Raw genomic sequence first — 11,500 nt, 5'->3', positions numbered from 1 at the left:
TACATGAATGTACCTAACCCGATAGGGCATGAATGTGCAATAAAGGCTATCATAATCATTACTTATAACCGTCCCACAGGTCAGCGTCCAGGGACTTGTAATGACGTATGACGAGGAGACGGGAGTGTTCACAGTGACAGAAAGCGACTTTGAAGCATCAAACGCCAGCGTGCCGGCCCTGCCTGGCTGGGTGGAGGGACTGCAAGTCGCCAGGGCGGAGTACCACTCACTGCTTCAGCACCTAAGCAGGCAAAGGTTGGTGGAACATACGCAGATGAACTTTACATATGCGGGTAATAAGATATGCCAAAATGGTAGTTACTCAAGCTACTGGGCTTGATTTCAGGGCAAACGGTCAGATGTTTCTTGTAGCATCCACCATCTTTCACCATTATCACCAAGGAGATCTTGTTGAACAACACGTCTTATAATCTTACTATGAATTTCGCTGAAGAGGTTCATCAGTCACGTATGTATACAGTTACTATCAATTTTCCTCCGACAGTGACTGTTTTAAAGGTAGAGTACGTACCTCCAAATTTTCGATGTCTGACAGCACATCTTGGTCACGGAGAATGACCTAGCGTCGATCTCGCGAGAGAACACGAGACTAGGCCAGGCTTGCGTAGATCCTACCTACCCCTTCTCCGCAAGGAGGCGGGGCAGGAGGCAGATGATCTACGAAAGCCTGGCCTGGTCTCGTGTTCTCTTGCGATTTGGAGGTACGTACTCTAACTTAAAACCAGTCACTGTTGGAAGAAAATTGATAGCTACTAAACTTACTATGAATTGATATGTAGAGTAGGTGTAAACAAAGTTTAGATAGGTTGGTTGAACACTTTCGTCCAACAGATATAGAAGGCGCATATCTGTTACACAAATTCAAGGGAAATCATACAAAATATTTCTTTTGATATGTACCACAAAATTGGCAGATTTCTAATAATCTACTAGTAGTATCCAACCATATAAAATAGGAAACGTATTTGTAAAACAAATTTTTTTTCAAAATCGTCTGAGTTCTCAAACGAAGTAAGGGAATATTTCACTAAGAACACATAAACTGATTAATGATAAAACAAAACAAAAATGCGTGTACGCCATAGTTATGAATAATCTCAAATGCAAGTAGGGACATGGCGCTCAGTGCCTCATATACTTGTTGATATGCGAACACTACATATGAAAAACTTATTGTATTCTTTTATGTTCAGCTCTACGACAGGTGACGCACCTTGTAACATCAAGTGGTCCAATGCTCACCGCCTTGACCCAACCAACGGTGGGAAGTGTGTCCACTTCACCATCGCGTCGCAGGGCGACATCTTTGTCGTGTTCGCCGGAATTCCGCGGAAACACGAGACCTGGCTGTACGTACAGATATCGCCAGAGGGCGTCGCACTCTACAAGGTAAACCAAACTAATTCGATTACAATATTTCTGAATCTCCAAACTAATACTAATGAACATGAAAGGGATTAGTGCTAAATCACACACACACACACACGCACACACGCGCACACACGTACACCCACACACACACACGCACACACGCACACGCACACACACACACACGCGCGCGCGCGCGCGCACACACACACTCACACACACACACACACACACATGGTATAAGGTATATACCATCAGATGCCAGCATGTTGTTTATTGTTTTTTGTTTATTTGTTTGGCCCTGAAAGAAAAAATAAATAAATACATTACAATGTAATATAAAAGAACATGACAGTGCAAAGGAGGCCAAAAGCATATGCTTGTACGAAGGCCTCCCTTTACAATGTATGTAGATTTAACAAATGAAATAAGTATGGATTATACATAAAGGACCCACGAATGCAAAAGTGGGCTTGCATTTTATCATGCACCAGTTTTTTTTTTGGCACAACAAAAAGTATAGTGGCTCTTGTATGGTCAAGTTTAAAGTACAAAACACATTTAAAGGTGAATACAAAATAGATTTTAGCTCTACTAACTAAACAATATAGGATACTAAGAAAACCTCTTTCAGGACATGGGGATAAACATGGGTGTCACTATCTTTTCTAATCATAAATCAATCTTTAATGTATTTATCTTAGCATTATGAGTGCAGTCGGATCTAAAGATATAGTCAAATGTACTTCTAGTATCGAGTATCTTGAAATCTGTAGTGTTTAGACATAGGAATGTGAATAACTTATTGCGTAACATAACGGGGGCCGCCCTAAGATGCCCCCTGCCCTAAGATGCCCGGATTTTTGGCTGATCTTATTATGCATAAGTACGCCGTGTTTGTTGCCACTGACTATGATGATTAGAAAGGTAAATAAACCAAGTTCAAACAAAAAGCTATTTTTCTATTAAATTTTTTTACACATATTCACTTCCCTTTCTTTTTTGAAGAAATTCATTGATCAAAACTTGACCACTCTTTGGCAACTAGTGATGGAGCGCCGTGAGTTCGAGCGCGTAAAAAAGCGGGCATCTAATTAGGGCGGCCCCCGTTATCATGCATAGGGCACTTCATGACAAAATGGAGTTCATTTTCAATTTTCTTTCTCTCTGAAGTCTATGCGACTGCTGACAACACAGCTTCAAGATGGCGCCAGTAGTCTGGGATCTTCCAACCTGTACCAGTCGTACTTCGTCTGCGTAACGGAAGATACCATTAGCGGCGTGACAACCATACAGTACGGCAAGACGCCTGATAACGAGGTTAGAGCTAAAATCATAAGCCCGTAAATAACTTCATCAGGCTGGCAATTATTATTCATATTCCCAATGTAGTAAGGTTCTTTCGGCACAACCAAGGAGTACTTACTTCCAACGTTTCGATGTCTATCAGAAACCATCGTCAGGGTAGATTGACTGGAAACTACTTCTTGCTGCTACTTATAGCCGATGTAGGTGAACAGAGACGAGGGGGATACAAGCTGAGCCACGTTTGGGACGGCATTCTTGCTGCTGCAGCGCCACCTACACCGGCTATAAGTAGCAGCAAGAAGTAGTTTCCAATTCTCCCCTAATGATGGTGTCTCATAGACATCGAAACGTTGGAAGTAAGTACTCCTTGATTGTGCAGAAAGAACCTTACTATATATATAAAAAAATACGCATTTGTCTACTGATTGTAGAATGGAACTCGTTGCTTTTTTTCACATGTGCCTTCTTCTTTTGAGTCTACCCACTTCAACTTGCTGTAAATTTTGAAGCCCATTTTCAGATACCGACTGTTATGTAAAGTGTGATCCACTCACACCGGGAAGTTTTTTCCTGCATTCTCTTTGCCTTTCTTCATTATTTCAAAAAATGTGACATTTCAAACTACAGCATATATAAAGAGTTCCTAGTCTGTCTTTTGATGCAGAAATCTGTTTGAAGTTCTGACTTACAACAAAATGTTAAATCTATGGTAGCGTTCACGCTTGTGCGCATATGTTCAATTTAGTCCGTATGAATTCCGTATTTACGTTTTTAGTTATAGGTAAAGTTTGCGGCCGAAAAAAAAAACGATTTCTTTCCGTTCGATATACTGAAAAGTCAAAGTCAAATGGTAATACGCAATTCATACGGACTTGTATATACGCATTAGTGTGGCCACTCTCAATGCTATTGGCCGTTGCAAGTACAGTCAAACCTGCGCAAGACGACCACCCAGGGAACCTGGCAAAAAGCGGTCGATTTGGTCAGGTGGTTGGTTAGAAGAGTATCGACTCACAGCATGCCCGATACATAGTTTAAATGGTTTCCGTCGTGTTTAATAGCAAATAGCTAGCACACACACGTGTATCTGCTGCCATCTTTATTTTGAACATAACATCGGAATGGTAGTCAAAATCTGACGCAAACTGGCCGAATTCGCCGCAAAATCGCGCTAGTTATCATTGAAAATCGATGACACCTGATGATTTAAAAATGACGCGGTCGTTATGGGCAGCGATATGGTCCCAATATTTGGCTGTCGCGATGGCCAGGTGGTCATTGTGAAGAGGTCGCTTAATGCTTACGTCAATGGGGAAAATTTTCGGGACCGAGAAAAAGCGATCGTAATGACCAGGTGGTCGCTAAGAAGAAGTGGTCACTTGGACAGGTTTTGACTGTCATGTCTATCTCCCACAGGAGCGGCCCCACGTCTGGTTAGACTTTGAGATCGACGAGATCCTGAGTCTTCAGTATTACGCGTTTGGCAGTGGGATGTACCCGGTCAAGGTTATGGGAGTGTCTATCATAGATCAACCGGCGCAAGACTTCATCGTCTGCCGAGAGGGAACGAGAAAGGACCACGGGAGGTGCTCGCAGCAGTGTCACGAGGAGTGTGATGGTAAGCAGGGCAGTGAACACCAATGGCAATCCGTATTAGCGATAATGTAAATATTGGCATTAGAATTTACCGCTGCTTTCAAATACGCCACCATCTTGGTTTCTGATGACGTCAAGTTAGGGACTTACCACTTCATAGTAGGGGTCTGCACAGGCAAAAGAAATGGACCGAAACCTTGTTTCTTGACCAAATCTGAAAATCTGCACCCTGCACTGTTTCATCAATATGAAATTTCTCTTACATTTTTCCATGAAAAGGGCTGCTACAAGTCTGGAATAGGCTAAAATGCTACAATGCTTTCTGCGACTGCGCATGAGTGGTCATCGCCCTAGTAAGCACGTTGCTTTGGTTCCTCCTTTGGGCCGTCCTTTTTTTAGTGACGGAAGCCACGTTGTTGTCCGTCTCGTGAACGTCAACGGCCGTCACCATTTCAAACGGCCGTCGTTTACCATATCTGAGCGTGTCACTATTGTCAAGAGCTGACAAGAAGCACAAACGTGTACGTGAAGCAACAGTTAGATTACAAATACACGATATTATCATGGTAAATGATAAAGAATCATAAAAAGCTCACCCTCTTAAGTTCGAATTCAAACCCAAGTCGAAAAGCCTACGTCAATAAACATAATGCCCCTTTCCACAAGCTATAGACGGCGATCGCGCTGCGCTCTGACTGCGACCTACATTGAATATGTGTAACCTTCACTTTCATACAAAATGTAAAAGTATAAATGAGATGGCAATAAAACGCACAAAGTGTAATAGGATTCGTTTCTTTTCCATACAATTCGTTGAGCGATCTGTCAAATTTTAGCTCGCAGCGAGATCGTGGTGAGAGCGTCGTTCTAGTGGAAATATAGCGGGGGTATAGCGACGTGACGGTGCGCACTAATATACATAAAAAGACATTTGCTAAAGCTGTATTCTGTATCTATATAGCCGACATAACCGCCCTTCGGTGTAACACACCAGCTTCGCAGGCACGCGGCAAGACAACAGCTGGTTATATTGCACCAAACGACCTGTCACAGCTAACTTTTGCACATCTATCTGCAAGCGTTCTTTAAAACTATCCAGAGAAGATGCCCCTACTATGCTAGGTGATAACAAATATGGTTTAATGTAAGACTCAATACTGACGTATAACTGTGTTTTTTTTGCAGGGTGTAGGACGACCGGATCTGACTCGCCGACAGACTGTATAGCATGCAAACACTACAGTGTTGGATTCCCCTACATAGAAGGGAAAATCGGTTCCTTCACATGCGTGGCTACCTGTCCGGAACACATGGAACTGGCTACTGACACCAACAAGTGTACCTGTATGTATGCATGTCTACCCTGGGGGCCAGACAGGATCGGGTAGCTGGCGAGTTTTGTTCGGGGACCTAAGGCAGTCAGCCCGCTGATCTCACATTGGCGCTCCGGGAAATTTGATCCCGAAGGAGTTTTCGCTACCCTTTCCAGGTGGACCTCCTTCGGGCGTTATCTCCCCCGAGCGCTAATAGGAGATCGGCGGGCCTGACTGTCTTGGGCCACCGAAAAATCTGTCTTAGCTGCCCGATCCCGGCTGGCACCCAGGGTAACACATGTCCAACTTGGTCTAAACTTCCGTACATTACATTTCTACCGCATGTTATAGAATAATGACAACGATATTCAAACTGAAATGATTGATAATGTAAGGTCATGTTAGTTTGATAATATGGATGACATCCTATACGAGCGATCGCTGTAGCTGTTCATATACGGGCTATTGGGCGGTTGTTGCCTACCAGGACGTCAGTAGATTGGATCAACAATTGATATTCAAATTAGTGGCTCAAATTGCTGGTTAATATGTAAATCAATCTTTTGCCAAACACCTGCTTTTTGCCTACCAATGCGTCACCGTGACATCATCGCGATCGCTCGTATTGAAACCCGAAACTGAAGCGAGCGTGCAAAGGAAAAATGTTTACCAAGAAAAAAGTTGCCTTCATTATGAAATCTAAGTGGTCAGGAAGGTTGAACTTGAACAAATGACTGAACACACAAAGTATGGTTTCATCATCATCATCGGTCGACGTGATCAAATGTAGACATGTTCGCACATGTCTACACACGACGGGGTTATACCGCCCCTTACGGGGTGACATACCCTTTCGTAGGCTAATTACAAGACGGGGATGCGCCAGGTCTCCCGTCTGGGTGAATGATGTAATTCACCATGTGGCTGATACGAGACAGAGGTTCGCCAGGCCTCCATCCGGGTGATTTGAAGTGAATCACCAACTCCCGACAGAAGGATTTGCACCAACGCACACCGCACCATCGCACGTGTGGGGGTTCTTTAACGTGCATGGGGTATGGCTCTCCCCATACACGGGACCTCCATTTAACGTCCTATCCGAGGGACGACTCATTTTTCACTTGAGTAAAGTGAGGAAAGTCGTGTAAAGTGCCTTTCCCAAGGGCACAAGACCGGCAACACGGTAGGCGGATTCGAACCGGCGACCTCTCGATCATGGGCCGAATACAATACCACTGTGCTACGCGGCCCCACGAATGGTTTACCTGACAATAGATTCTACATTTTGTTCTTTAACTTTGGTATTGACTTTTGCATTGTATGACATCAGTATCTATTTTGTTATGATATTTGTTTGCAATTTGCAGCACCTATTCGCTCATTTTGGAGCTGTTTCACACGACTTATTCTATTGTATTTGTATTGAAACAGACAAAGCTTGATGAGCGCGCTTATGTCATCTATGTAATTGAATCATCAAGACCTAATGTTAAAACGGGAATCTACAGGTTTGGGTGAAATCTCACTTTTGTGAACTGTTCAACTCTTTCATGATTTTGATAGAAGTGTTACAGGGGCCTATGTAATGTAAGAGTTCCATCTAGTACTAGTCTTAGAAAAAAAGTGTTAACCCAATATAGACCGGGCATTTTTTTATTCCTGAAACGGGCTCTTTTGCATAAATTATGAATAGTTAATTAAAAATGCATTTTAAATTAGTAAATTTGGTAAAATATGACTGTCAGAAACCCGTTGCCATGGCAACAAGAAAATCACAAACTCTGTTTGCACAGAATTGTTGCCAACAATATTTTAGGAAAAGTCACCAAGTTTTGTAGTCCTATAGCTAGCACACGTCGTTCGGCAGTTATACGACGTCAAAGTTGGCGCAGGCACTTTTAGCCCCCCCCCCCCCCCCCGTCTAGATAGTATTAGGAATGTCTCTGTAGCTCAACTTCACAGTTGAGCTTCTGGTTCATGTTAGTTTTGGTAACTGGGAGACCGTTGGTGACTGGGAGACCCTAGTTTAATCCTGGGCAGGGCATCTTGTTCGGAGCTGCGCCAGTCTTTCGGAGGGGGGTTCCATGTTCGAGAAAGTGCCTTGAGCACCTTAAAGGGGAGGGGCTAGCAACACTTTAAAATATACCCAGCTACTGAAACAGCAAGGGACCTTTACCATGTGTCGCAAGGCGCAACAAGTCGGGTTTCAATGAATAGGCAAACGTCGTAACAGTCCAAGACCACTTGTCAGGCAGGAAACAAGTTATACAGAATGCAATTAAAAAAAAAAGAAATAAGATCATAAGATTGCGAATATTACTTTTCCTTTTATCAAAAAGAACGCATTTTACTCGTTGATGCACAATTGTGAACACGCACCGTATATTTCTTTTATTGCCCGTTTAGGCATAAAACAGATGGAAGAAAGCGGTGATGGAGGAACTGTGACCTGTGTGACGGAATGCCCGCTCACCCACTATGACGATGGAAATGTGTGCAAAGGTTGGAACTTAGTAGGAATTTGACTACTTCTTCATTTCTATCAAGTGCAAGTTAAGCCTAGCCTCCGTTGTCTATGTTCTCTTGTGACGGGAAAGGGAGTTTGCCGAGGAAGGGAGTTTGCTGTGGAAGGGAGTTTGTCCCTACCCCACCCCCCCCCAAAAAAAAAAAAATCCAGCCCCGTTCGAAGACTGCAACGGAGGCTAAGTCAAGCCTATCACTTTGTACATTCTTAGGCTATCATATTGTTCTTACTACTACTGCCACATAATTATTTACAACCTGTTCTTGTTACCTTCAACAAGAAGGTAATGTTTTCTGTGTTTGTCTGTGTGTGTGTGTCTGTGTGTGTGTGTGTGTGTGTGTGTGTGTGTGTGTGTGTGTGTGTGTGTGTGTGTGCAAATATCATAACTCGAGAAGCCTTGGGCGGATATTTGGTAGCTGGGTAGTGGTGGGGAAACCGAAGGTCAAGTTTGATACTGGGTAGCTTTTTTAGGCACTGCAGCGGAAATTCCGGTTTTTCTATCTCGTGTTCTGAACATGCTATGGTTATGTCTTCTGTCATCTTAGTTGTAGATAGCTATTGTGACAGAGAGTAAGCACCTAAGCACCTAGCGGTTTATTTGGAACTGCAGGGACCGATTTTGTTTCAAACGTCGACTGAAAATAAGACAAGAAAGTGTTGACGGATTGTCATGATTTTTCTCGGTATTCTCTAGTGTGCAGTACCTTCTGCGAAGATGTGAGTGGCAGCGGATCACAAGTTTGCACAGGGCCTTACAGTGGTGACTGTAGTGTCTGCCGGTACACCACTTCGGATGGTGACTGCTTGGAAGGCTGCAGCCCGGGCCAAAAGGCTGTTGCACAAGGTGTGTTGTAGCATGAAAGTTCATCTATGTTTGTAGAATACATTATAGAAAAATTCCTATCACTTTACTTCAAACACTGAATTGAACTATACGGACTTACCCCTCTAAATTTTCGGTCAATCTCCGTCGACCTCGTTCACAGAATGACCCATTCTATCTCCAGCAGTGACGTCAGGAACACACCATTTTTGCAAGAGGGAGTCATAAGTATCAGTGTATATTAGATCAAACAACGGGGCGTCAACATAGACGGGGGGGCGACATAGACTTCCTGATACTTATGACTCCCTCCTGCAAACGTGGTGTGTTCCTGACGTCACTGCTGGAGATAGAATGGGTCATTCTGTGAACGAGGTCGACGGAGATTGACCGAAAATTTAGAGGGGTAAGTCCGTATAGTTTGATTCAGTTGGAAGTGTCAGCAATTTTTCTATAAGGTGTGTTATATTTGTATGTGCGCTCAAATACAATTCTAATCTGGTGCTATTTACCATTGTTTAGCGTTTTGATTCACTTTCCATATCAATAAAATAAGCACGAACCTCAACTTATCATGAAAGATCCTCTGTGTTCGTGATAATTACAGTACAGTACAATGCTAAACTTTCTTCCAACACAAAGATATATACACATCAAATTTTTGACGTCGCGTATCCGCAACATCACGTGTCAATGTGATCATGTGTCTGTAACTCTCGCGAGTTTACGTTCTGAAGTGATTTGTCGTTAGTAGTGATCCTGAAGAATGCGACAGTGTTCGTTAAAACTTTGATCCGTGTAAAACCTTTGTGTTGAAAGAAAGTTTAGCATTATACTAAGCACGAACCTCCTTACTGAATTGGTCCTGTCCCAGTTATTAATGAAGCTACATGTAGTTGGCCTGGACTACACTTGCTACGATGGTAAATACAATGAGAGACAAGAAGCCGTGAGTTCGGTTCCATCCGACTTGCACGCAAAGTGATGCAGTCCTTAAAAAAGGCTACACATTGTTCAGTGAGCTTGTAGAAAATAGGATTATTTCCCCGTGCGATGAACCTGTAAAAACTGTACATAGCGGCTCGCTTCTCTGTCACGACCAGTGGAAGAACTATTCTTCAGTGAGCTAAACTGGATCGATAATTAATCAGTTAATCCCACTTTTTTTGCAGACGAAGGTGGGTTCAGGTGTGACCAGTGTCAGCCTGGTCATAAGTGTGTGAGAGGAGACGAGATGGAGGAAATCTGCCCCGCGGGGACCCACAGCAGTCCGGAGAGAACCAGCTGTCTGGAATGTGCAGCCGGCCAGTTCAGCAGCTTAGGATCACAGTACTGTCAGGAGTGTCCTGCTGGCAAGTACAGCGCGAACAGCGGGGCCAGCAGCTGCGAAGCTTGTCCTTCCGGACAGTACAGCTCCGGCAGCGGGTCCAGTAGCTGTCAGGTCTGTCCAGCCGGACAGTTCAGCACAAGTGCCGGGTCCACGAGCTGTCAAGATTGTCCAGCCGGACAGTACAGCGCAAGTGGAGGGGCCAGTAGCTGTGACGACTGTCCCGCAGGGCAGTACAGCGCGGATGCAGGGTCCACGAGCTGTCAAGTTTGTCCAGCCGGACAGTTCAGCACAAGTGGAGGGGCCAGTAGCTGTGACGACTGTCCCGCAGGGCAGTACAGCACGGATGTAGGGTCCAGTAGCTGTGAGGCTTGTGCTGAAGGATACAACAGCGAAGAAGGAGCTACAGAGTGTTATGGTGATTGGTTACGTCTACTTTACTTATATCAAAAAGGAAAAAATTCCTGTTTTCTATCTACCTGTATCCCCTGTATTTTAATTTCTTTGCTTTCTCTCTCTCTCTCTGTTACTTTCTTTGAATCTTGCAAGCTCTCTCCCCAATTCTCTATCCTAGCCTCTCTTTCTTTTTCCCTCTTACAATCCCTCTCTCCCTCTCTATTTGTCCCTCTCCCTCGTTCCCTTTCTCTTCTTTCTCGATCTCTCTGTCTCTTGTCCTATCTTTTTTTCTCTCTCTCCCTCTCCTCCATTCTTTGCGTGGATTATGGGGCCATTATGAAAATGATGCAGATTTGAAACTATAGATTTGTTTCAAAGTTTTGATCATGAAGTCGTCTGTAAGGTTGACAATGCTGTTCTACTGTGTATGTCCACAGACGTGGACAACTGCTCTCCCAACCCCTGTCAAAACAACGGAGTTTGCACCGAACAGGGCGTTAACTCGTTCATCTGCGCCTGTCAGACTCAGTACCGATACACGGGTGACAGATGCCAACTACGTGAGTGTTGTAGCTGTATGTAATCATAATGGGAGGGGCCAGCATTTGAGTTGGGCAGTCGATCGCGAGTGCACCTTGCTTACCCTCAACCTGAATATTGACTTACAACTAATCTCCAAGCAGATTCCTCCGGTGGCATTAAAACAGTAACATAAGCTGGGGAATGAATTAGCTGGCAAGGGAGTGGCAAATGATCCTCCTTTGCCGGCTAATTCCTTCCCCAGCTTATGTTACTGTTTTAATGCCACCGGAGGAATCTGCTTG

General features: G+C 44.0%; 1 protein-coding gene across 1 annotated transcript in view; it reads left to right on the top strand.

Moving 5' to 3' along the window:
• LOC118410076 overlaps positions 1-11,500 on the top strand; it is a 24,202-nt gene that overhangs the window by 9,725 nt on the left and 2,977 nt on the right. The window contains exons 10-18 of the mRNA XM_035811557.1: positions 80-255; positions 1,215-1,410; positions 2,563-2,709; positions 4,114-4,315; positions 5,479-5,637; positions 8,013-8,108; positions 8,825-8,974; positions 10,126-10,698; positions 11,114-11,236. Of these exons, the coding sequence (XP_035667450.1) occupies positions 80-255; positions 1,215-1,410; positions 2,563-2,709; positions 4,114-4,315; positions 5,479-5,637; positions 8,013-8,108; positions 8,825-8,974; positions 10,126-10,698; positions 11,114-11,236 (1,822 nt within the window). The remainder of the gene's footprint in view (positions 1-79; positions 256-1,214; positions 1,411-2,562; positions 2,710-4,113; positions 4,316-5,478; positions 5,638-8,012; positions 8,109-8,824; positions 8,975-10,125; positions 10,699-11,113; positions 11,237-11,500) is intronic.

This window comes from Branchiostoma floridae, chromosome 2 (assembly GCF_000003815.2).
Source record: "Branchiostoma floridae strain S238N-H82 chromosome 2, Bfl_VNyyK, whole genome shotgun sequence".
NCBI classification, from domain to species: domain Eukaryota; kingdom Metazoa; phylum Chordata; class Leptocardii; order Amphioxiformes; family Branchiostomatidae; genus Branchiostoma; species Branchiostoma floridae.
Note: the sequence above shows the minus strand (reverse complement) of the source record. Positions and strands in the feature narration are given on the sequence as shown.